This window comes from Oenanthe melanoleuca, chromosome 4, assembly GCF_029582105.1.
Source record: "Oenanthe melanoleuca isolate GR-GAL-2019-014 chromosome 4, OMel1.0, whole genome shotgun sequence".
NCBI classification, from domain to species: domain Eukaryota; kingdom Metazoa; phylum Chordata; class Aves; order Passeriformes; family Muscicapidae; genus Oenanthe; species Oenanthe melanoleuca.
The window spans coordinates 36314393-36340625 of record NC_079337.1 but is presented as its reverse complement, the minus strand read 5'-3'; the positions used below and the strand labels follow the sequence as shown (position 1 = coordinate 36340625).

Genomic DNA, 26233 nt, shown 5'->3' with positions numbered 1-26233 from the left:
ATATCTTGAAGTCACCAAAAGAGCTTTTATGGCATGCCTAAGACTGTTTCAGAATTTATACTGGAACACAGCAATACCAGACAAGAGGAAACTACATGAAAATGTGCTAATCAGAAATTATGAAGGCATAAGGCAGTACTGTACTGAAAATTTTTGAATGTACTCAAACACCCTGACTGCCAACAGACTTGTTTCAGAAACCATCTTCATCACCAGCACTCTCCACCAAGCAGGCAAGGTCATGACTTGAGAAGATCAAGGACCAGTCTGTCATTATTTTTTCCAGGAGGAAACATTCAGTTCCTAAGCAAAAGATGGCAAAATTACTTAGAGATTGACTGTTTGGAAAATTCTGCATTGTTACAGAGAAATAGCTGTATAGAAGCATACATCCATACAAAATACAATGCCTAATAAACATGAAACAAGTGTAAATTACTAATGGCATATATTTGAGCCCAGATGTTTTTCGTAGTACTGCTGAGGATTAGGAAATTAGGATTTTGCATTACTGGAGTAGTAAAAAAGCAAAAGTATGCTTCACTAGCAGCTGGAAAAGGAAGAAGTTCCTCATAATTATGCCCTCCATTTTAAGTGGATATATACAGAGCAATTAAATGCTAAGATACAATTTATAATGTATTTTTGTATAATTTTTGTCCTCAAAACCTGCTTGTCTGCATACATATACATATTTATAATCATAATTGTCCTCTCAAGCAGTAGAGGACAATAGTGCCAAAGGCAGCTGATCCAGCCATGCACCTTATTACTAAGGCATTTGCTGATCAAGAGTCATTTTCTAATCTGGATACAATTCTTTTTATAAAATAATCAGAACACAGTCAACTACATTGTTGTGTGGAACAAGATGTTGCGTGTGTTTCTCAAGTTAAACAATGAAAAATGCTGCTTGAAAGTCCATACATATCTTAAAACACCAAATGGAGAGGAAGTTCCATGGCCCATCTGGTTTCCAAGAGAATTTTATTATAAATTTTAGATACATTTTTCAGCTTCTGTGTATTACATTTATTACATGGATTCATCTGTAATCTGTTTTCCTCCTTGACTGAAACCCAGTTTTATGAGTGAGACTGAAATAAAATGCCCTTTCATCTGCTAGTTCTTACAGACTGTAGACAGAATCATAATTTCATACTATCTGTAGACTAGCAGGAGTCTATATTTGCTACTTCAAAGCCAAATATGTGCAAAGATAATGAATGTAAGTTCTTTAAACACAAGCAGAGGATTGCTTATCACTAAAGCTTATATAGTCCTGGGAGTAAACACTAGTCAAACGACACTTTTGTTGGTATATCTTTTAACAAATAAAAATTAATTGCAGGGAAAAAAAGGTCAGACTTCTAAAACTACAGACTTACTACGCATCATTTTATCCATTTGATGCCTGATTAATATTCCAGATTTTTTATCAAATTACTGTACAGACTTAGTCTCAATGTATTTTAGATACTTACTTACCACACATACTTAATAGATATGTCACAGGACATATCTGAAGACACAGAATATGCTACAGTATAGAAGTTCACACATCTCTAGGAAAAAATGCTGTGATAAAAATAATAAAAGTTTAACTCTGAAAATATACAATAAAGAAAACTGAAACTGCTGGGATGATAAACCTCATAAATTGAAATTGAATTGAATTGAATTGAATTGAATTGAATTGAATTGAATTGAATTGAATTGAATTGAATTGAAACCAGTTGTTTTTAAAGGTTTTTTCCATCTTTGTTTTCAATAAACATCTGAAATAACAACCTATTCCTATCATGCCTTGATGGAGACATTTGTAACAAAGCCCTGGAGGGTATTTCTGGTATTGAAAAGTAACGCAGTCCCCAATCCTCTACTTTTTGTGTGTGTATAGTAAGCAAAATTCATACTAATATGGACTGATACACTATTAGAATGCATGTTTGATCAGAGCAAATTCTGGTAATAACAATGAATAATACACAATTTTAGAAACTGAGTTAGAAAAGTGACAGCACTCATATGACCACAACCATCTTTGTCCTCAGAATGATTTTACTGATTTAAGTAGCAACCAGGTAGTACAACATTTAGCCATGATCGTGATTCCAATACAAGGATTACTGAACTTAACACATGTTAGAAGAGATTGTTAAATAAATTTTCTCTCAAAGTCTGTAAGTAGTTTAATCTGAAGTAATATTTGCTGGGATAAGCCTTCTGGACAAAATTTAATTAAATAATGCACCACTTATGGATTAAATCAAAATTTAAATTAGCAAAATTAATTATATGGAAAAATCAGCCACATTTTGTTCAATTTGTTATAACACAGGGCAAGGACAATACCTCAGGATTCCACACTTGTCCTCCCTGCTGCCATACATGCAGTAACTCGTGGTTTGATGAAAACACATTAAATAAGTACATTTTCAAAGCATTTTAGCTGTCATATGTTTTTGTTTTCTGAAGAAACTATGCATTATCTGTTAGTTATGTGTTATTACAATTATTATTATTATATGCATGCAATTCTTTAATGGTGCCTTGAAATAGACTCATTTTTTGCACTGAGATCATAATTTATAAAATAGACATGGAAAAGAAAGACAGGCAAAATAGATGAGAAAAATATTTCAAGGAAGTTCATTTAAGGTGACTTTAATAGGTAGAAATGAAGAATACTAGTTTCTTAAGAAGCAGGGTGTAGGTACTAGAGTCTTCCATACCTCATTCTAGATAGCTCTTTCATCCTCTCTTCTCTAATGTGTGCTGCTCTTCCTTAGTGAATCTCACAGCCACACTGAATCTCGAGTTTTCATTTGTCTTCCTTAGAGATGCACTGTAGCTGTGCAGGCAGTGGTGCAGGAGATTAGAGTCCTCTGAATGTACTTATCCAGGGGTATTAGTGATGTGAAAGATACATGGGCTCAGATTGTTCTGCACATCTCTCAAATGTAAAAGATGCAGTTCTTGAGACAGTACCAGCCTGTCCTCTATTTAAGCTTGGGGTGTTCTGTTTAGACTAACAGACACATGGAATTATTTAGGATGGAAAAGACCCTTAAAATCAACAAGTCCAGCCATTAACACTGCACTTCCAAGTCTACCACTAAACCATGTCCCTAAGAATCATGTCAATTAGTTCACTGCTGTCTATTCAGGAGATAATATTTCAAAGACACATCTTTGATTTAAGTCATTTTTTCAGAAAATAACCATAGGCAGGCCACACTTACAAATGGATTTGGGTTCTTCTTCCTATTGTGTCTGTATTTTCCACATAGTTTGTAGTTCAGAAACCAAAACATGAGTCAGGAGCTTAAAATAATTTTGTAGACCTAGGCTTAGTTCATGACTGTACTGCAAACTGCATATATTTGAGATGTCATATGGTACAAATATATATTTGCAAATATAAACTATATCTTTTCATACTACATCTCTGGTAATTCTGCTTACAGCAGAATCAGACATGATAAATTAGTGCTATTATGTAAGGCACCATAAGCATGAAAATCCTAGGTATTTTTCTGGTAAATTAATTGCCAGTACAAAGGTTAATCCAAGCAAAAATATATCTATTAGTCTTAACACAGATTTCATGTAAACAAGACCATAGAGTAACTCCAGCAGAATATTAGACACCCCTATATTTGTATTGCCTGTGATTATGAATTTGAATTTTCAGTGCAATATAGTCAGCTAGAGCCAGCTCAACAGATACTCCCCCAAACTACACAGCTGTCCCTCATACACACGAACAAAAGAGCACATGGTAGAACATATACCTAAACAAATATGCTTAGATAAATAGAGGGAAAGCCGGTAACATAACTTGCATTAACAAAACATGTGTAGTGTTTATGCACATATCTATTTTAAGTGAAAATTCTGGAGAATTCTCTTTACATCCCAAATCCAAACAGCATTAATTCTATTTAAAAGCTTCATCATTCTTATCAAATCACAAAAGAGGTGTTTGGTACCAGAGTAGCTCAAAATTAAGTCCTGTTTGAATGGAAGTCTATGGTAACACCATAGTTTTAGTACAATATATCCACCTTTTACAGCCCCATTAAGTAAAGCCCAAGCGGTGTTATTGCTATAGCAATTGATAAGTTTGTTAAATTTTGGCACAAATCTAGATTTCTTCTAAATAAAGAGTACAGAATATTAGGAAAGTTAACAGACAATGAAGATACTGGTCTTGACTAAATTTAGCAATTTTAGTTTAGTGATATTTCGGTTTAATACTTTAAGATTTTTTTTCTGTAAAGGTGTATGTTAATGTTTTCATGAAAGTCAAGACAATGTAACGATGAGCACAGACTATTGTAATTCATGAATTCAGAGATGGTGTCTCACACACTGCTACATGTGTTATTAGAGACCAAGGGAGTTGCAGGTCAGTAGGTTAGATATGCATCCCTTTTTTCTCATATGGCCTTGTCCCTGCAGGGCATAGAGCTCCAGGCAAGTGCCTCTACGTGCCTCGTAGCTTAACAAGTGCTGCTGCTGATGAGGGAGTAGTCATTTACCAGATACTTCTCCAATGAAGCTAAAGGGGCCACCAATAGCAGCAAGGGTCTGAAAGGTCAATTTAATTTACTTATTCAAATCTGAATTCATATTCATGCTACAAAAACAATGTAGCGTCTCCTTTCAAGTCTAAAAAGTAATTGTGAAATCAGAACCTGAGAGAAGTAAACTAGGGAGAAATATATTTTATTGATATTTATGTAGGATACGTTATGAGTCTAAGTCATAACATTATGCCAAAAGTCAAAATCAAAGAAGACAGAAAATGCATGAAACAACTCCTTTCTCTCAAGTAAAAGCTTCTAGAATTTGAGAAACAAAAAAAAAATTCTGCTCTTTTTCCAACGTACATCGTCTCCTTTACATTCTGTGGTGATGCACCTGTGTGACCAGAAAAGGTTGAGATTATTATACTCATATAGCCAGACTAAAGCCTCACAAAGTAAGTAAATTCAGACTCACACCTGCTGCTTAACCACTGGCTTGCCCTCTTGTCTCTAGACATTTTATGTTATGATTTAATCAGTAGAGAAGATCAATTTCTGGCACAAAAATGAACTTAAAAACTTAGTGGTAGGTCATAATTTTATATTTCTGCACTTTGTATCTCATCCATCTTATCTTAAAATACAGCTAGTAAAATGTTACCAAGAGCATTTTTGTTCAAGATTCTAGTTTGTCAGTCTGAAGTCACAAAAGTCATTTCAGACTTAATAACCCCTGTGATTGGTATCAGACTTAAGTAGAACTTCCAAAGGACAGTAATTGTATGGCTGGTACATTGCTGAAACAGATTCTCAAAACAACCTTGACCTGATTTGTGCATTTCTTCAGTGGTTAAGATACACTGCAATGCTCTAGATATATCCAGTTTAGACATCATGGAAAAGGAACTTGCTCTTTACTACTTCTCAAATGCATTTTTAAAACCTATCTTCAAAGTTTTACAATAGTTGAACTAAAGTTTCAGTTCACACTAAACATTATGGGGATATGACACTTTAGCAAGCTTTACCCGGCTGAACTTAAGTAGGAAACATGGAAGCAAGTATAAAACAAGAGTGGAGGTGTGTATACACAATGGAATACATGGAAAAAAACACAGAATGACATTATTAGTGATATTAGTTCTAGCAAAGACTGGATAGAAACACTTTGGAGTAAGCACTATGCAGAGAAAACACAGTTTTCTTTTCAAAGATGGGGCTCACACATTGTAAGTTACCCCCTAAAGCAACTATTTATTGCTTTTCCATGGTCTAACCATGGAAATATCACAGTGTTGCATGTGTTGATATACACTCTAATGTTAGATAACCCTAATTCAGTGGGAACCCTGGTTAAAAATCCTAGTAGGCATGTTCAAACCTTTTGAAACAGATACAGACATCATAATTTGCTGTATTCCTAGATTAGTATTTGTATAATACAAGTTTGCAGTTAGCTTCCTTCTGACACTGAAAACTTTAAATATGCTCATTTAACAATGTCAAGACAACTTTCATACTTGGGTGAAGTAAACAGCAACTGGCTGTATTTGTCCAAGAAGTTTATTATTGACACAGATTACGTTTATGAAAATATCAGAAAAAAACGCCATGTGAAATGTGTGAATTTTCAAATGTGTACATGCTCCATATCACAATTTTATTACTGCAGTGGATCAGTATAACAATTACAAAAAGGAAATGTATTACCCATAACTTGTTTTGAGATAGTATTATAGTATGTATGGATAGTAGTATGTAATATATACATTTTATTCTGTGACATGATGTGACAATAATTATTTTAAGGTTACAAAGGAAGAAAAGAAACTACTATAACTTAGAATTTAATTTTTCAAAAATAAGCGGTAACGAAAGGAAATTTAGCAATGGAAGCATTGCTATTATTTTTTAGTTATTATTGATGGCTATTTGGTTTTTATAATTAGCAGCTGTATTTTTTTTCTCATTATCAGTATTAATGTTCATTAATATATTGCCAAGGACCAGAAAGTGCTAAGGTAGCACACACTAGTACTATAAAGCTGTACAAACTTATAATGGTATGACAACTCATACCCAAAAGATCTGACAGTAGAAGTGAAAGAGAACATTAGCACATGAAAAAAGATTGTTGGGAAAGATATGAAAACAGTATGGGAAGCAGAGGTCTGGATAATTGTGTGATTCAAATTTTATACACTTTGACAGATCACACACTGATGGTGAGTTTTTTGGGGGATTCAGGTAAGGATAACTAAGTAGCTGTGAAAATGTTTACACAAAGCTCTTCTCAAGCACGAGAGAAGGCATAAGGGTCTTTCCTAGTAGATTTGAGAGGCAGTTGATAGATATATTCACTATGAATAAGTCTGTTCATTCTTTTCAGTGTTGTTAAGTGAATGAGTGAACATATGCATTATAAGAGGCCAAGAAAAGGACTGAAAGAGAGAAAAAAAAAGAATTTTAAAACCCAGGAGCACAGTGCTTCTACAAATCCACTTAAAAGAGAAAACCACAACACAGTTACTTACAAATATATTTTAATTAGCAAGTGCTAATCAAACTTGATTACTTTTATTAATGAAATTATTCCCATTTGCTTTTCATGTGTTTATGTTAGTGTTAGAAAATGTAACTAATGAAGATAAAAATATAAACAAATTATATAACTATATGACAACAAACCTTAATTAGATTGCAAAGCACACATACAGAAAATTTGAGACAGCAAAAAGAAGCTAGGCATGCATTTTTAACAGATGGTGCTAGATTAGGTCACACAGATATAATTGAGGTCAGAATTTGGCCACAATAAGAACAGACCCTCTCAGTGAAAGAGGTGAATTTCCTCCTGTGTTCTTCATTAATTACTCAGTGTCATCCAGTCACAGTGTTGTCTGCTGTAGATCCTCTCAGTAATCCCTTGTCCATACAAGCCTTTCTCTAGAATATTCTTTCAATATTATACATTTGAACAAAAATTCTCCTTGTAGAAACATTGACATGCTTTTTAGCAGCAGAGAGAAAAGCTTATTAGCATCACCATTTATCTTAGCTATAGTTTCTAAGATAACAGTAAGTATTGGGGGCAAACAGATGAAGGGGTATTTCCACTGCTGATGTAGGAAGGACTGATATAAAACAACAGGTACTTTTTAAGAAAATACAAATAATTTTAAAATCCCAAGAACTGTTTTAAAACACTTTATGTGAGAGATGGAACATAAATCAAGAGCCCATGGATGTAGCAGAACACATTTGCAGAGTTGTTTTGGACAGACACTGATCAAATTCTACTTAGCTTTCAGGATGTAGAAAGAGAGTTTTAATGACCTTGCTGTTGGTTTTATGCAATGTATGTGAAAGCAGTGTTTGCTTTGTTTGTTCACACACAGTACAAAAATATATTAAATAGCATTGTACACAGTAAAGCATGGATTCAAGATTGCTCTTCTTTCTAGCAGGAAGTCATTCACATTTGAGTGCCAGTTAGAAAGCATGCCACAGAAATCAAACCAACTGAATTTCTGCATGAACATCAAAGCACAATGTTCTGCTGCTTCAAGTCATACAAAACATTCTCTCCACAGCTGTGCAGGCTCAGCCTGCAGATGAAACCATCACAGTCAATACTGTTACTTGAATGACACCCATATTAAAGTGGTTTTCTTCCATTTTATTTCACTAAAAGCAAACTGTATTTGAAAAATGTCATTAATGTATCCACTTTATGAATGTGTTGGATTATATTTTTCTTTTTAACTATTGCTAAATTTATTTCCTGAAAATATTTTGCTCTATATCCCTTCAGTTAATTTGGATCTGTGTTTTGGCCTATCTCCCTTGCCTAACAGCTTTAAAGAGAAATACATGACAAGAAACAAGAAATCAGCTAACAGTATTTACCTGAGTAAAGGCTTCTCTAGATTGCTTGTAGTTTTGCTTTTGGGAAATGGCTGACACCAAGGCTATACTATCACTGAAGTCAAACTTGATACTGTATTTCATTATTTTGCAACTTCTGTTATAAATGATAATGCATTTCTTTTGTGGCAATCATTTAATTCCAAAAGCTGTGGAACGTTTTGTTACAATAAAAATAACATTGCTTCGGGCTTCCTAAACCAGCTTGGGTGCACTCACAATTCATATATGCCTACAAACCTCATGTTGCCACACATGAGGTCCAAGTATCCCCTCTTAGTACAAATACAGGACCAACAACATTGCTGGTAAAGAGTAATTGAGTTTGGCCCATTATATATTGAAGAGGAGTAATGAGGACAAGCCAAAAATGTACTTGAAAGAAAAGAAAAAAAAGAGTAGATTTTATATTCACATGGAAACAAAAGTCACCTTTTTTCATGTTGTTCGGATATAATAGCTGGTTGATGATCAGCAGCTCCTTGAACCTAATCAGCCCTGAACACAAGCCAGCGAATTGTGCTTCCAGCAGGTAAGCCTTTGAACCTGGAAAATGTCAGAGTGCTATGGCAATGGGTCAAATGGCTTTAAATTATTTCTAATTGTTTGTCATGAAAAGCTTAAAATGGCAAGGGCAGAATTAAGAAATTACTTGCTATAAGTTTTAGGATTTCTGCAAAGCAAGGCTTTTCACAAACTTTCTCATAAACTATTTGGCTGTAGTAGGCCCTTCACAGAAATGTCTCTGTGCCATAAGGTGCTTTTGACAAAGGCATCCATGTTAGCAAGGCAGCAGATGAAGATGCTGCAAGTGGATCTGGTGAGCTTAGGGGGAGATCGCTGCCACCCTGCACAGCCCCCACACCAGCACAGCTCAGCTCCCGCATCCAGCACCACCGGCAATCCCACCGGCAATCCCACCGGCAGCAGCAGGCTGGCTGTGACACACACCCAGGCTCAATAAAAAACCTCATCAAAAGCAGCACAGACAGCAGGTCGAGGGAGGTGATCCTGCCTCTCTAATCTGCTCTGGTGAAATCCCACCTCAAGCACTGCATCCAGCTCTTGGGACCCCAACACGGGAAGGAGATCGACGTGTTGGAGCAAGGCCACACCAGGTTCATCAGAAGGATGGAGCACACATGAGGAAAAGCTGAGATAATTGGAATACTTCTGCCTGGAAAAGAGAAGGCTTTAGGATGACCTAGTTGCAGCTTTCCAGTACCTGAAGGGAACTTACTGGAAAGATAAGGCAAGACTATCTAGAAATGCACGTAGTGACAGAACAAGGGGAATGGGTTCAAATTGAAACAGAGTAGGTTTAAATTACATGTTACGAACTAATTCATTACTGTGAAGGTGGAGAGGAACTGGAACAGGCTGCTCAGTGAAGCCGTACACGCCTCATTCCTAGAAGCTCAAGACCAGGTTGGATGGGCCTCTGAACGATTCGTTCTACCAGGTGTCCTCGCCTACGGCAGGGGGGCTGGAACTACGTGATCTTTAAGGTCCCTTCCCACCCAAGCCGTTCTATGACTCTGCGAAATACAAACTGTATTTGTGTGCATGGGCCTCGGCCTTTGCCGAGGGGTGAGCATTTCCTTGCCACAACAGCGCTTCCCGGACTGCAGGGCCCGACGCCGAGCCGCTGCCAGGGCCGAACCCGGCCAGGCTCAGGGCCGAACCCGCCCGCGGTCACCGCGGTCCCGGCCGGGCCGAGCGCGCCTGCGCCGCCGGAGCCGCCCGGTTGGAGGCGGCGGAGCGGAGCGGAGCGGAGCGGAGCGGGGCCGGGCTGGGCGGCGATGGCGGCGGGACGCGGCGGGGGCCGGCAGGGGGTCGTGGTTGCGTTCTACTTGCTCGCTGTGCTGACGGGGGCGGCCGCCGCCTCAGCTGCCGCCCTGCCGGTAGTCATCAACACCTGGGCGTTTAGGACGGCCGCAGAGACAGGTGTCCCGGCGGGGCCCGGGCTGGAGCGGGCCGGTGGGGCGGTGCTGTGCCGCGCTGCTCGGGGCTATCGGGAGCGCCCTTCTGCTGAGGGCCGCCCGGCGGATTTGGGTGTTGGTGTTGCTTGAGGAAAAAGGAGTCTGTGAGGCGTGGCTGGGCTGATGTATGGCCAGGGGGAGCGGGCAGTGACCCGGCTGCGGAGGGCCCGGTCCTGCTCCCCCTGCCCCGTCACGGCTCAGAGCCAGCCCCGCTGCTGGAGGTGCCTCGGCCACCTTGGGAAGGATTACCTTTCCTCTGGGAAGGGCCAAGCCCCGGAGCTTGCCCTTCCTTCTCTCTGCCGCTGGGAGCCTCCCGGCAAATGGTTTCGCTTTCCACGTTGGAAAGGAAATAACGCTGAAAAAGCCCGACCAAAACACACAAAAACTAAAGAGGGAGTTATGAACTGCGGAAAAGCTGCACTCTCGCACAGTGATTTTTAAAGGTTTTTTGTTGGTTTTTTTTTTTTTTTTTGAGATTCCTTCTTGCCCCCTAAAGAATTAGGTAGTTATATTATTTCTTTGAAACTGTTATTTTGTGCTGTGTTATCGGCAGTCAAAGGACGCTTTCCTATGGCAACATGTGTATAGTAATTTTAAAAGACTTGCAGACTGTTTTGTTAAAACCGAGTTGTAAATAACCCCGTGCTACAGAATGCTTGCTTGTCAAACGAGTTACCAATAAAGCCTCATAATGGTTGAAAGTGAAATACATTCAAGAAAATTGCAAGGCCCTTGCTTTGCAGCTTCTGAAAGCCTTTCCTAAGGCTACTCATGGCAATATAGGTCATAGGAGTCAGAGATTATTCCTTACACTGAGCTTTGCAATAGAGGCAAGCATATGTGGGGCTGGATGCTTAGTATTAATTCTTACTTTTTCCCTGGTGAAGGCAACTTCATGTAGTTGGCATGCAGCATCTGTGATCTTGAGGCTTCCTGAGGTGGTTTACTTCAGCAAGAGGAGCTGGCCTGTGTGCATGTGCTGCTGTGCTGGTCTGTCAGCTGAAGGAGCGCCAGAGCCAGCACAAATAATAACGAGGGCTGTGATTGTCAGTGGCAGCAAGCTCAAGCACCTCAGAAAATCTTGCCTGAGATCCATCCTTGTGAAAACTTGTATGTGCAATGCCTTCAGGCTTAGTGTATTCAAGTCATGTCGTTTGACATGTCTGTAATGTCTTACAAAGCTGCACCATGATCTAGATCCTGAATAGAAGACCAAGGGTTGAAAAGGAGAATGTGGAGACTTAATTTCCTGTATAGAATTTTCAGTTTGCTTTTGTGCTTATGTAGTTACTGATGTAGGTTTATACCTTTTTATTCTGCAGTTGGACACTTAATATTCTCAATATGAAGCTTTTGAGGGCAGCTTTCTTTTTGGCCTTTTTTTTTTTTCTTTTTTTGAGTTGAAAGATTTTTTTTCCCCCTCTTTCTTCTGCCAGAAGGCTTTAAACAGGTGATTAAGTAATGATTGATTCTGGGCAGAGAAGGGTATTTGATATAGAGAACTTGTGATAATTGTTAATAAATAATTCCTCAGTCAGAAGAAAAGCTCTGTTTCTCAGTCAGAAACACTTATTAGACATGCAAGAAAAAGAATATTTAGAAAAGTTATGCTTTACATTTATTTGGTTGTATTTATATTTTGACTTTATAATCTGTAATTTATAGTCTGCTGGTTTTTATCCACTTATATAGTGCACGTGCATCATGTCCATCTTTAAGCAGCAGTGGAAACTGTTTTCCCTAGTGACATTTAATTATTTGTGTTGATTACAGCTTGGAGAGTATTAGAGTTGGGAGGTTCAGAGCTGGATGCGGTCGAGAGAGGCTGTGGTCAGTGTGAGATCGATCAGTGCGATGGGAGCGTGGGATACGGAGGAAGCCCAGATGAAAGTGGAGAAACAACTCTGGATGCAATGATTATGGATGGGTAAGAAACTACTCAGACCCCAGGTGGGAATGTGTTATGAAAGTTCTAATGAGAACAGTAAAAAAGCTCACAAAGCAAAAGGGACAGCATTGAGAGTGTGGCCAAATGCCAGAGGCTTCTCCACAAAATGGCAGCTCCGCCTTTTGTGCCCCTGGTGTTGCATCAGCTTGATGCATATTTACTTTGATTTTACATAGTCTCATCCCATGTCACTTTCCTTTGTGCTGACACAGTTTCATCACTGTGGTCCTCAGGGCCGTCACTGGATGAAGTTCTGCTGCTTTTAAGGTCCTGTCTCAACAATTTGACCAGCAACAGTCCATCCAATGTAAGCTCCCAAACACACAAAACCACAGCACACAAAACCATCCTCGTGATAACCAGCCTCACAACTAGGCCACTGCAACAACATCAACCACTCCACAACACTCTCTGTCTAATATTGACAACATCATACTGTTTAATCAACAGTATAATTCATAATATAATACCAATTCATATAATACCCAGTGTAAGCCAACTTCCATTAACTTGTTTCTCACACCTGCCATTTTTAGCACACTTAAGGGTTGTTACAACATCTTGTTGACTTGGGGCTGACTATGGGACAAGCTAACTTGTGAAGCAAGAAAAAATAACATACCTGTTTGTTGGAAGAGTAGGAAATGACTCTTCACTTGTAGTGCATTAATCCAGTTCTTGGTACAGCAGTTGAAACAGATGGTTTGTAGCATTGTTAGCTTTCCCTTTACATTCAGTCCATAAATATTTCACTTTTGGAGCAATTGTCTTCAATAATTTATTTGCTGTTTAAAGCTGTCTTGATTAAAAAGTAATTGCAAGTGTGTGGTTCATATTATGAGTTTATATAATGAAATAGTTACTCTACTGAAAATATTGCTGTGATGGAAGTACTGTTTTTTGAGCAACATCTATATGCCTCTGAAAGGAAACAAGATATGTAGGAAGTCTTTCCCTACTAATGTGGTGAGATCTGTCTGTGGCATAGAACAATTAAAACATTATGTTAAAGGAGCAAGCCTTTTGATTTAGATGAGAACAGATTTTGTCTAGTAAAAAATGTGTAATCATTCTTGTAGTTTTAATAAGTTTAAAATATTCCTTGTTTCCAGCAACACTATGGAAGTTGGGGCTGTTGCGGATCTCAGGCGTGTGAAAAATGCAATTGGTGTAGCACGAAAGGTCATTGAATACACTAAGCATACATTACTAGTGGGAGAGTCAGGTAATTATTCCTTTAACTGTTTCCAAGTCAAACCCTCATTTTAAAACACTTCCTAATAAAACTGCGACATTTTCATCTTGGTAATATAGGTGGAAGAATTCCTTGACAATCAAATCAATCTACTCAAATCATTCAAAAGTGTTTATTCTTTCATTCTGTGTCTATTAAATAGGTTTATTTTTAGAAGGAAAAATAGTTTTATGGCTTTTTCCATCAGCTTAACTGCAAATAATGACTTGTAATCTCAAGGCTTTGCTAATATCACTGATATCCATGTTACCAATGGTGATTTATAAAAGACACTGTAGAAACTACTAGATGTAAATGTTGCATTTAAAACCATGAAGTAACTTTTTTTTTAATGAATGGCAGAATTAATAGACATTAGAGTTAAATTCTAGTATTTTGGTATATATGGAATGTGATTAGAATATTTCACAGTCTAAAAGTATTAGTGAGAACTTACAAAAGCTCATTAGAGGCTGTTCTCCCAGGCACAACAAAAGAGCAGTATCAAATTGGAGGCTTAGTTGAGCTTTTTAAGTACAGGCTGCTGTTGGTAGAACAGTACTAGTTTCAAAAAGAGATGTTCATTCCCTAGAGGTGTGAGTAGTGATCAGGTTTCTTAGCTTTTAAGAAGAGCCTGTACCTGCTCAGAAAGAAATACAGAGATAAGTGTGGAAAATGACATCTGAGCATTAATGATGATTCAAGTGCTTTGAAATTGATGAGAATAGAGAAAATATTCTTGAAGGAATTAGCATGTACAGAAGTAGTGCTCGAGCAATTTTTTGATGGAGTAAAATGGAACAATTTTGGGAGGTGAGGATACAATTTGACTAAAGGTCTGAACAGAGAAACCTGTAGATTCTATTTAATTTAAGGCAATTGACCATGATTATGAGTGGCTTTTCTAAGAAAAATTTCACATGTAGTGCAGAAAAAGAAATTGATCAGGTGTTAAATAGTGGAGGGAGTGATACTCCTAATACTCGTTTGCCCCATTGCTAGTTACCATTGTATTTTTAAATTTTGTTCAAGAGAACAAGCAGAAAGGATAAGGAAAATGAAGAAACAGAAGGATTAAAGTGCTGATTTAAAATACTTCCTCCCACCTAAGAAGATAGCTCTTCATGAAGGCATGTGGACAAGTTTGTTATGCTGAGTCCTTACTGTCAGTAATAGCTAAAGATTTATCTGAGTAAAAATTGGAGATGGTGTTTAATGTCAATGAATTAATGACAGCAGTGGAGAAATTGAGAAGGACTATTTCTTCTGAAGAAATGTTTTTTTTTTGTGGAAATTGGAACTTGGATAAGAGCAACTCTGGTTGTCTTCACCAGATGAAGATGAATAAAAAGAAAATCCATTTGAACCTTCAGACTGGCATGTGAGAGAACAGTTTGTTTTCTGAACAGTTTGTTTTCTAAACAGAAATACTTATATTACAGAAAAGGTAGCTAGAACAGTAAAGTCTTTTTGTATAAATGCATGTAATCTGTGCAGACTTTTTTTGTTCAAGATGCAAAATTAGGAACTCTGCTTACTGGAATAGAAACAATGTTTCAAAAATTATGAAAAAATTCCTGAAAAACATGCAGAAGCACGATTTTATCTTAGAAAAAAACCCCAAACATAAAACCTCCAAATTCTGCCTGTTTGTTTTATAAATGGGAAAATATTTGTTTAATTGAAGCTGTCAGTTTTCTTTTCCTCTGAGTGCTGATACTTTACTTGTGTCAGATTTTAAGAAAAACATAGAAAAGCAGTCCAGAAGTAATTGAAGGCTTTTCATGATTCTTGGACTGGATAAGCTGTGTATTATAGTGACATTATTATCAAGGATTGATAATATAAATTCAGGCATCTGAACCTAACAACAGTATCTGTTACTGGGTAGCATCAAATGTATCTACAGCTAAAGGGTGAAATCAGAGTTGATCTTTTTTCCCTTTGCCTAGTGGTAAGTCATTCTTAGAATTGTAGCATTCTTTCATTGCTTGTGATGGTATTTCTTTTGCTCTCTTTCCATGTACTGTATAAATTTTCAAAACAAGGAAGCAGTAACTTTTAAAGCTGCAAGGAAGAAGTACAGTGTGACGTAAGCTGGTGGATTGCTTTCTTCAAGTATCAGAGTTTTAATAGCAAATGTTCTGCTGCTATGTTATTTATATTTGATAAAAACTTGCTTTTTAAGGAAAATGTACTTGGGTGACTTATTTTTTTTCTGTGACCCAGTCAGCTTAGGCCATTCTTGCTCCACACTCTTAGTGTGTCCGGTTGATTAAGAGAAGAATTTGTTTCTCTTTCTATGAGAAAAATTTTTTGTTACTGCCTGTGAAGCGAGAGTTGACTACTGCAGTTGTTCATCACTCTAATGGCTGATACTGCTCCCTGAAGATGTATTTCTTATCTCCAAAAAGGATGTGGAACTTCTTGATTTCTAAACGACATAACATGAATGCAATATTATAAAATGCATGAAACTGGAATATATTAATGTTTCTTTTTTACTTTGTTCTTGCTTTTCAAGCCTCCCTGTTTGCTGTAAAGATGGGGTTTCCATATGAAGATTTAACTACCCAGAAATCCCTTTCACTGTATTCAGAGTGGCTTAATCAAAGCTGTCAGCCAAACTACTGGAAGGTACAGTGCAGTGATGCCAGTGTAGGGGGGTTTAGAAAGTCAGTAGTGCAGCATTGCCTCTTCCTTTCAGCTTATACTGAAGTTTCACATTGCATGTGAAGAAAAATAAGTTTTGTTTATTAGACAGAAAAACTTTATGTTACTAAGCACTTGCTAGACTTGAGAGTATATGTGTCTAGTTTCTTACATACTGCTGATTTTGCCCTTGCTGCAGTAGTGTTTTGGTGTGAGAGTTATTTTTTAGTTCTTAATTGGGACGGGACTTACCAAAATAAAGCAGTGCATGTATTTTTTGATGCATGTATAAACTTCTGAAGGAAAATCTTACAGTAGTAATTAAGGTCTTTAAATAGTTAGTCAAGAAGTTTTATGCAGGCCTGTGAATACATCAGGTTAGTGCAGATATCCATTAAACTTTCCTGTTAAGGTGAGCTTGGCTTGTTGTTTGAATGGTTTGGGTTTTTTTGGGGTTTTTTTTGTTGTTTTTTTTTTGCTTTGGGTGTGACAGATTTTGACGTGTTTGTACACTGGTTTGGGGGTTTTGTGACCAGTCAGTTGTGCAGAGGAGAGTCTTTAATTTGAACAATGTAACTTTTCCAATAAACTTTTTTTTACTGTATAATACAAGAAATCAGTCTTACAGTTTGTGGGATCTCAGTACATCTCTGTGGTTTAAGTACTGGACATCTAATGCCTTTATGGTAATTATAAGTATTGATTGGAGTATTTTTTAAATTTATCTGTATTGAATATATTATTCATGCAAATTGCAAACTAATTACAGAATGTGGTGCCAGACTCTTCAAAATCCTGTGGACCATATAAACGGCGAGAAGTAACTTCCAAAGAAGAACAGACCAGCTCACAAAGAAGTGTTCATAACCATGATACTATTGGTAACAGCTTTTGGTAACTCTGATGCTGATCTTTTTTTTCTCATTCCTCTAATACTTATTTAAAGAAAAATATTTCATGCAGGAATTATTTCCTGTTTATAGTGGTTTCAAGACTCTGTTACTTACATGTTAGGATGGAGTGCCTAAAAGTAGGATTTGTTTTTGTGGTTTTTTTCCAGTTCACTGGCTGCATAGACACTTGATTCATTTTTTGCCATTAACTCTTGTTCATTGCCCTGCTGCTTTTCCCACAGATACCTTGGCGTAATTGCTTGGGCAGCTGTGGATGCTTATAAAACTGACTAAGTTAAAGATAATTATGTTTGTCTTGATTATGGTGTGCTGTAAGACCAACTTAAAAGGCCTTGCAGTGGTAGAAGAAATGAGTATATCGTTAGTCCTGTTGCCAACTAAAAGCTGTGTTTGTCACACTCCTTAAGCTTATAAAATAAATTTTGCTTTCATTTTTCTTTTATTCTGGCTTTTTTCTAAATCAGTAAATTTCTACAGAAACTAACATTAAAACAGTAGTAGTCCCCAAAACTTCTAAGAGTATCCTGATTGAGGACTGTTAATTGCTAAGCCTATACATTAATTAATGAGCAGATCAGACAAAGGACTAGAGCAGTTACAGATTCATGTCTTTCATATCTTTATACTTTGTAGTCTTGAAACTTGCACTTTTTTATTTAGTTTGGATTTTTCTCAGTTTAGCAATCCAGAACTTTTTGTCTGATGGTCTTTACAATGCCAAGAACTAACAAGTTGTTTCAAGTGTGAATCTTATTTCTTTGTTTCTAGTTCATCCTACTAATAATCAATTAATAGTCTACAAAAGTCAGGCAACCTACCAAATTTTTAAGTTGCTAGCTAGCTTACTTAGTGGGGTAATTCAGTAGGTGCTGGAAAACTTATAAATTGTGTAGTGTCAGGAGAGAGGAATCTGATAAATACAATTCAAGGGTTGATCTATCATTTAGTCCTAAGCTGTTTAGTAAATTGTGGTATTTTGTCTTAGTATTTCAAGTTCTCTCCCACTCCATTGTTTTACATGTGAAATATTTTTGTGATTAGCACATTTTAAGAAGAGTCTTCATCCAGTATGCATTTAGGACATTAGTAGGAACTGATGCCCTTCCAGTGTTTTTGCAGAGGCCATTGGGTCTATGCCTTTATGTTTTTAGCTCCTACTGGTGATGAAACCTTTCTATGAGAAGAAGATACTGCTTAGTGAGGTCAGAGAAACAGAATTCAACTCATCAAATTGTGCTTCTTTGCTCTCAGTTTGTACTGGAGTTTTATGCTAGCAGCAGTTCATGCCATCTCCTGCTCTATGGCTGTAAAGTCTTGCTCTATGGAGAAGCAACTGATCCCAAATCCAATTCCAAGTGACAATCTAAGCTTCTTTAATATGAGGCGGTGGTTTCCTTACCAGCACAAAATTAGCAAGGGGTAGGCTCATCAATATGTTTGGTTGTCCATCAGGTAATTCTAGTTACTTTGGTAGGCAATGTGTCATCTTCTGCCAAATTCAAGCTCATGCTTCTGATTTTTTTTTTTTTTTTCATTTCCTTCAAGTACCATTTGCAATTTCTAAGCTTTGTTGTTCTGATGGTATTGGTGCTCCATGTGGTGACACCAGGTACTTGTTCTCGGCTGGTTAACAAAGGTGTGTGTTGGGAGGCAGTGGCTGTATGGGCAGCAGTAACATACAGCTCTGAACAGTGTGGCACTCACTGTTTCACATTCATTTTTGAGCTCTTGTGATAGATCATAAAATTTTTCAAATCTCTTTTAAAAAGAACTTGTTTTCCTGAAGAGGACTACTCTTGTATTTCACTATATCAGCAATTTGAATTGTCTGGGCATTGTGGTTCTGTTTGACGAGTGCAGTGCTAACTAAATAAATAGGATAGTAACGTTCCTGAATATGTTTTTGTCTCTGTTGAAAATCTTAGGTATGGTTGTAATTGGTGTGAGTGGAACTGTTGCTTCTGGGACATCTACTAATGGTGCAATCCACAAACTTCCAGGGTTAGTATCTCTGATTTTACAAACAAGCTTTTTTCCCCACCTTGTTTCCTATGTTAAACTTGTCATTGTGGTTCTAAACGTTAACCTTTAGATCACAAAATGGCTTTGCTTTTTTTTTTTGTGCACGTGCCATAAATCCTAATATTGAGAATCTGATTCAGGTGCAAGACTATGTGTGTTTATTTCAGGGGATGCTTGTTTTTCCTTCCTTAATTCACTATATAGAGACACAAACAACTGGCACAGTTGTGAGACAACTTGTAAGTCAAAGCACCAGAGACAAATAAGCATTTTGGAGAGTCACACAGTCTTCTAAGAAATGTACAGAAAATCAGAGCCTCAGGCTTGTGTTTTGTCTTTGAGATACTTTTTCTACACAGTTAGGATTATTGTCTGTCAACCAAGTCAGACAACTTCTGGATTTAGCAACAAGTTATTGAACATATTAATGTCCCCTGCTGCTTACTGTTGCCCACAGGCTAAATCTCACTGGCTTAGCTGTAGTCAGTATAGTCACAGACAGTTATGCATTGGAGGTGGATTAAGCCTCAGGTCAGTCAGGTTTTCACAGATCACTTTTTCAGGTAGTTTCAAGACAAGACTTTTGACTGCAGTGGATTGACCTCTTTACCTGTTCTGTTCTCCTGTGGGTTTAATGCTAAGTCAGCTGGAGGCAGTAAGGCTGACAAAGTTTGGTTTTTATTTTCCATTGCTCACTGCAGCCGTGTTGGAGATTCTCCGATAGCTGGAGCGGGATCCTACGCAGATAGTACAGCCGGAGGAGCTGCAGCCACTGGGGATGGGGACGTCATGATGCGCTTCTTACCCAGGTTTGTCCTTAGGGCAGACTCTGCTAGGTTTCTGCAGCAAAATGTGGGCTCAGCAAATGAAGAATTGATTAAAAATATGGTCTGAATTTGTGGCTGCTGAAGTGGGAGTAAAGGAAAGAGTGGAAGGGGAAAGAACAGTAGCAGAACCAAGCTACCCTTATGATCTGTCTTAAAAGAAGAGACCTAAATATCTTGATGACAGATCCCTTAATACTGCCAAGCTGTGAGCAGACAGGCAGTGGGTAATGAATACATTTCCAACTTGTATGCTTTTTAGCAGAACTGATTAGCTTTCTTCTCCAAAGCATTCTGTTGTGTGGAGAAGTATCATAAATTGTAAAAAGGATGAGGTGTGGGTCTCAGCTCACTCAGGAGGTATCACTGCAGCAATCCTTTGTAATTGCATGTAATTTGAAACTGAAAGAGGTGTTTTATGTTGTGACTGTGGTTGCATAAACTGTGTAATATATGGCTCTCTTTGTGAGCATCTTTCTGGTGGGTCTCAGCAGGAATCAATTATGGAAGTCCATGCTGAACATAATGGGCACTGATGCTTGAAGGATAATGTAGAAGTGGCCTTCATACTGCTCAGGCAACTTTTCTGAAACCCTGGCAGCCAAGAAAGCCTGCTAGCTGTTACATATTTACAGATGTCAGTGAATTTCAAGCTGTTCTGAGTTGGTCTTTCAAATACAAGGTAGTTGACAACTTCATGAATTATCTGTCTTGTCGTAAAAGGTACCAGGATGAGAAGTGAGTTGATCTCCACTATAAGGTTAGTCAGTAAAAGCTTAGATTGCACTTAAGCAGCCTGAAGTGTGTCTGTAACGCTTGAAACATTTCATGTTGGCATCAGTGAGTTAACCACCAGACTAGGGGGTTAATTACTGGTTCCTTATAGATAAAGATTTTTACTCATGATATTTAGATATCCCACATGAAAACAGAGACAAGAATTAACCTCCCAGAAGTGAAGTGTCAAATAAAGGGCAAAATTGCTAATATTTTCTGTATGCCTTCCTTGAGGTGGTAACTTCTTGTTGAGTTTTTGATTAGTGAAGAGACCTCTGAAATACAGCTTTATATTCAGATAGTTATTTTTAGACAACTTGAACATCTTTGATTGTTAGAAATCAAAGACAATAGGGAGTCTCAAAATGCAAGAGTTGTTCTTTTCTATGATACTTTGATAGCATCTGTAATTAATGCAATCTGTAGATGTCGTAGTGTAACAAGTTGATCTTGGTATATGCATCTTTCTCAAAGCAATAAAATGCTTGTAAGTTATGTCATGAGTTACCATTTAATCTTAGGTTCTGAAAGAAAAAGGCAATGTAAGTAATGTTTTACCTCAGGACATTTTAGAGATGCAACAGGTTAATCTCAAGCAACTCCTTTAGATAGAAAGGAAATTAATTTTGATTAATCTTAGAATAAGGGTTTTTTTAAATCGCTTTGCAAAAAGTTTGAAAGTGGCTCCAAGTCCTGATCAAAATATGGTACCTTCATATTTATAAAATAAAGAAAGTGTGTAAATTTTGATGTTTTCAGAATCTTAATTTTTTTCTGAAAGATTTTTTTTTAATGCTTACTCAATCATTTATCAGTAATGTACTGAGTTTTCTCCAAAAAATTATCTTGACATAAGCTTTCTGAAAACTAGGAATTACTTCTAATGCCAGGCTCAATCATATAACAAAAAATAGAAGCCACTGATTCTTCTAAGCCACTGTGCCTTGCAGTTGTTTAGCTGATCTTTTGCTTAACCTCTTCTGCAAATGATCAGAGTTCTCTCTTGGCTTGGCCTGCCACAGAATGATACATGGTATAGATGTCATCTTGTAATCCCTTTTAGTTTTGTTTTTAATTGCTTTTTATGTAGAATTTCAGTAATAATTGCCAATATGAAGTTGGCCTAAAAATTGTTTATCATGTGTTTCCGTTATTCAAAGAAACCAGGGTCTCTTCTGTGGTATTTTAAATTATATAACCAGAGTATGGCTAATTTTCTGGATGTGGGGTTGGGTTTTTTTTAGTTACCAAGCTGTGGAATACATGAGGATGGGAACAGACCCAACAGTAGCCTGTCAGAAAGTTATTTCCAGAATCCAGAAGTACGCTCCAAATTTTTTTGGTGCTATCATTTGTGCCAATACAACTGGAAGTTATGGTATGTATTTTGTTTCATGGACAAAGGTGCTTGACCCTAACTAGGTCACAGGTGTACAAAAATGAGCATAGATTTTAAAGGCATCTTTATTTTTTCTTTGAAGACTGCAGCAGCACTGGCCATTCACAGTATGGAATGCTGGTTAGCAAGGCAGCTGTGTCCTAATGCAGATGGGAAATAATTTAATTTTGCATTTTGATGTCTTAGACTTTCACAAAAGTTATGGAAGTCTTAGCAAAACCCAAAAATCTTTACAACTTTCATTTGTTTTCCTGGACTTTATATGATTAATTTGAAGGTTTTAAAAAGAGACTGCTTTGCCTTCCTTAGATATGGCATAAGGGAGGGGGAATATGAATGTTAAGCATAGCTTCAAAGTGATCTAAGAGTAGTCATTGTGCCAGGCATCCCATTAGTGAACTCTTAGATCAGTAGGAAGTACAATTTGCTAATCAATGTGGATTATTTAGTTAGGCTGCTTTGCTTATTCTTTGATCTCTTACTTCCTATAGTTCTGTATTTAAGAGATTAGTGTTGAAGGAACTCATTAAACTAATCAGGATTGAAAGAGAGAGAGATTTTCCTGACTTGTGTTACTGTTTTGAATTGTAGTATAAGGGCATAAATTGCACTACAGCAGTCAGTAGTACTGTATTTTAACTTAAGAATTAGATACTTTCAAGATGTCTTGGGTTAAACAGATTGTAAAACAATAATTATACCACTGTAGTAGAATTAATAATGGGATCTTTATATGATAAAATATACAATGACAGAGACATTAATCCAAAATGTAGCAAATTAGAATTTCTTTTTCTGTTTTTCCTAGGTGCTGCATGTAATAAAGTTCCAGGATTCACTCAGTTTCACTTCATGGTTTCAAGCCCTTTGCTAAGTCGACCAACTGAACAAGTAGTAGACTGCATTTAATTTCTTTAGTCCTATTAGAATCTCAATTTAGAAGAGGACAGTGCTAAGTTCCACCTTAAAATTATTTCTTAAAATGGTTATTTCTAGCATTTAATGGATTTTATGGTCTGCTTGTTTTCCTAAGAACTGAGTAGCCAGAAGTGATGAATAATAACCATTGAACAGGCCCTTTGCCTTGCCATTTAAAAATATATTTGTCAGACATTTGGAATAACAGGCTGGAAGTGGATCTAGCACTCTACACATAAGACTACTGTTGAGAGTATTTAATTGTTGTTCTAAGATTTAGTTTTTCTTTTCTCTTGAAAAAAAATTGCATGAAAATGCTAACATGCAAAGAAAGGGGCTTGAGGAGTAGTGGAGACTATTTCAAAGCTTTAATGGAAGTCCTTTTGGACCATTCTAACTTGTTCCACCACAGCTGAGAATATATTTGAATACATGCTAGCATCCCTGGTAGTACAAACCTTCAAGGAGTTAATTTTGGTTGACTGGATGTGAAGACAATTGGAAATCATCCTGTCACCTCTTTTTTGTAGTGGAAGTTAAGTTATGAACCATAATCATGGTGATTTCCTTGTCAGTAATATGCTGTGCACTCACCCTGTCCTACAGCACATTAACCTCTGCAAAGGAGCAGTTGAATGCCTGGAGTGTGACAGTTACCTATGGGTTTTGTCACTTTCTGTGTCTAGAGACACCAGGAATCCTTTGTAATAGAACTTTAGCATCATGAGGATTATTCCACAGGTATTTGAAGATATGTTGGATCATTCTCTTAAATTGATAGCTTGCTAATCATTTGATGGAATCTTTGCTAAACTTTGCCAGGAAATGGCAAAAGGGGGAGCGAGTAAAAAGATTGTGTCTTGTCACTTTGATTATTCTCTGTCTACTTAAATAAAATCATGGGGTAATAAAAGCATACCTTAATGTATTAGTGAAGTTGTTTAGATGCTTGTGTACTGTGCCTTAGATTGATTGTTGCTTTCTGTTTCAAGTTGGTATCTTTAAAAGTTAGGAATAAACCATTCAAATTAGATTGGCTGTCTTTAATGGCCTGCTATTGAACTTCATCAACAAAGTGATTTACTCAGTTCTGTCACTGGATCCTCAGAGCATGTTGTAGCAGTATTCACTGCAGGCCACAGAAAGCTTTTGTCAGAGAAACTCCTACTGAATAAATCTGTAATGGCTTAAGATAAGCTTTCTACCTGTGCTACGTACAATCCTTCTGCCATGGCTGCTCTATCTTCAGATAACTTAGGCAGTCAAGTACAAATAGATTAATAAAATCCTAGTGATTGCTATTTTGAAGATTGCTGTGGATTATGAACATAGAAGGTTCAGTACTGTGAGCAGAGCGGTAATGTCTCAAATTGCTACTGCTGAATCCTCCAGGATTCATTTCTGAAATAGGTTTGGGAACATTCAGGGCTTGCTTTCTGTTGTGCTTGTGTCACTCTGTACTAGCTAGTCTATGGCAGTAAAAGTGCCCTGTAACAGTGTACCTGGATGTCACTGTTATAGGGCCAACTTCCTACAATCTGTTCTTGTTGACAGCAGCTGAATGTGAGCCAGCTGTGTCCAAGTGGCCAAGAAGGCATCTTGGCCTGTATCAAAAATATTGTGGCCAGTGGGACCAGGGCAGGGATTGTCCCTCTATACTCAGCATGGTGAAACCACACTTCGAGTGATGTGTCCAGTTCTGGGGCCCTCACAACACAAGGGACATTGAAGAGCTGGAGTGATTCCAGAGAAGGGAGATGGAGCTGTTGAAGGGTCTAGAGAGTAAATCCTAGGAGTGGCTGAGGGAGTGGGGTTGTTAAGCCTGGAGAAAAGGAGGTTAAGGGGAGACCTTGTTACTCTGCAGTGCCTGAAAGGAGAGTGTAGCAAAGTGGAAGGCAGCCTCTTTAGCCAGACTACCAGTGACAGGACCAGGGAAATGGCCTCAACCTGTGCCAAGGGAAGTTCAGGCTGGATATCATGAGAAGTTTCTCCACTGGAGAGGTAGTTAAGCATAGGAATGGGCTGCCCAGGGAGATGGTGGAGTCACTATCTCTAGAAGTGTTCCATAAAAGATTGGACATAGCACTTTGTGGTATGGTTTTGTTGGCATGGTGATGTTTGGTGAAAGGTTGGATTTGATGATCCTGGAGATCTTTTCCAACCTTACTAATTTTATTATTCTATGAAAATTATTTGTCTCCATGAGACATAGGCACTAATACATGTGGTTTGATAATGTGGGTTGCTTTGTGATGATCCATTAATTATAAATTAAAGGGTTAGTTTGTGTAAATTATTTGGATATATCATTAATTTGACAATATATTAAATCATAATATTAACAATGTGTCATTCTGATGTTACGGAAAAAATCAGAATTAGAAAAATAACATTCTTGATATTCTGTCTTAAAATATTTCTTTAAAAGTTGTTAATGGTGTTCTGTTATGCTTAGCAGACAAAAATTCTTTTAGGAAAGATAAATATCAAGTACAGACTCCTGTCAAAGGTAAGCAAAAACTGTGGCAATTTCTGTTGGGGTTGCAAAAAAGTATTTTACTGTTTTTTATTTCAGTTTTTACTATCCAGCTTTCATGACACAGAATATGAGGATTTGTGACTTAGTGGTTCAATCGAATGCATCTGTCTATAAAGCTGTGGGGCTTTCTTAAGTTCATTAGCTTCTTTTACCTGTTTTTTCAGTTTCTAAAGACAGAAAAAGAATCTTTGCTCAATGGTCTGACTAAAAGTGAACTATGATCTGTTTTTGCATGGTATCAAATTATTCCTTAATAAAGCAGTCTGTGTGTACCCTGGCAATGTTTCGTATGCATTTACTGAAGAAAGCTTCCCTGTCATTTCACATTTGCAGGTTACCACTGAAACACTCATTTGTACCTGCCTCATTCAGGAATAATTCAGAGTTTTAGAGAATTCAAGGTTGATTTTTAGATGGAATCTACAAAACTATATGAACTGTCAGCATTTATTGTTTGAGTTTAGTTTATCACATGGCTGTTGTAACTCATTAACAGTACTGTTCATGCTTGTTTTGAAACACAATGTGTGCAGGATTTCTGTGCTGTTATCTATAGTCTGTG

At 37.3% G+C, this 26233-nt stretch overlaps 1 protein-coding gene across 1 annotated transcript; it reads left to right on the top strand.

The window, feature by feature from the left end:
• Positions 1-10231: 10231 nt before the first annotated feature.
• AGA (aspartylglucosaminidase) lies at positions 10232-25948 on the top strand. The gene is made up of 9 exons (XM_056490187.1): positions 10232-10409; positions 12218-12371; positions 13505-13617; positions 16151-16263; positions 17048-17159; positions 19118-19193; positions 19916-20023; positions 22060-22193; positions 23023-25948. The coding sequence occupies exons 1-9, from the start codon at positions 10265-10267 to the stop codon at positions 23121-23123; spliced, it is 1056 nt and encodes a 351-aa protein (XP_056346162.1). The 5' UTR covers positions 10232-10264; the 3' UTR covers positions 23124-25948.
• The last annotated feature ends 285 nt before the right edge of the window (positions 25949-26233 follow it).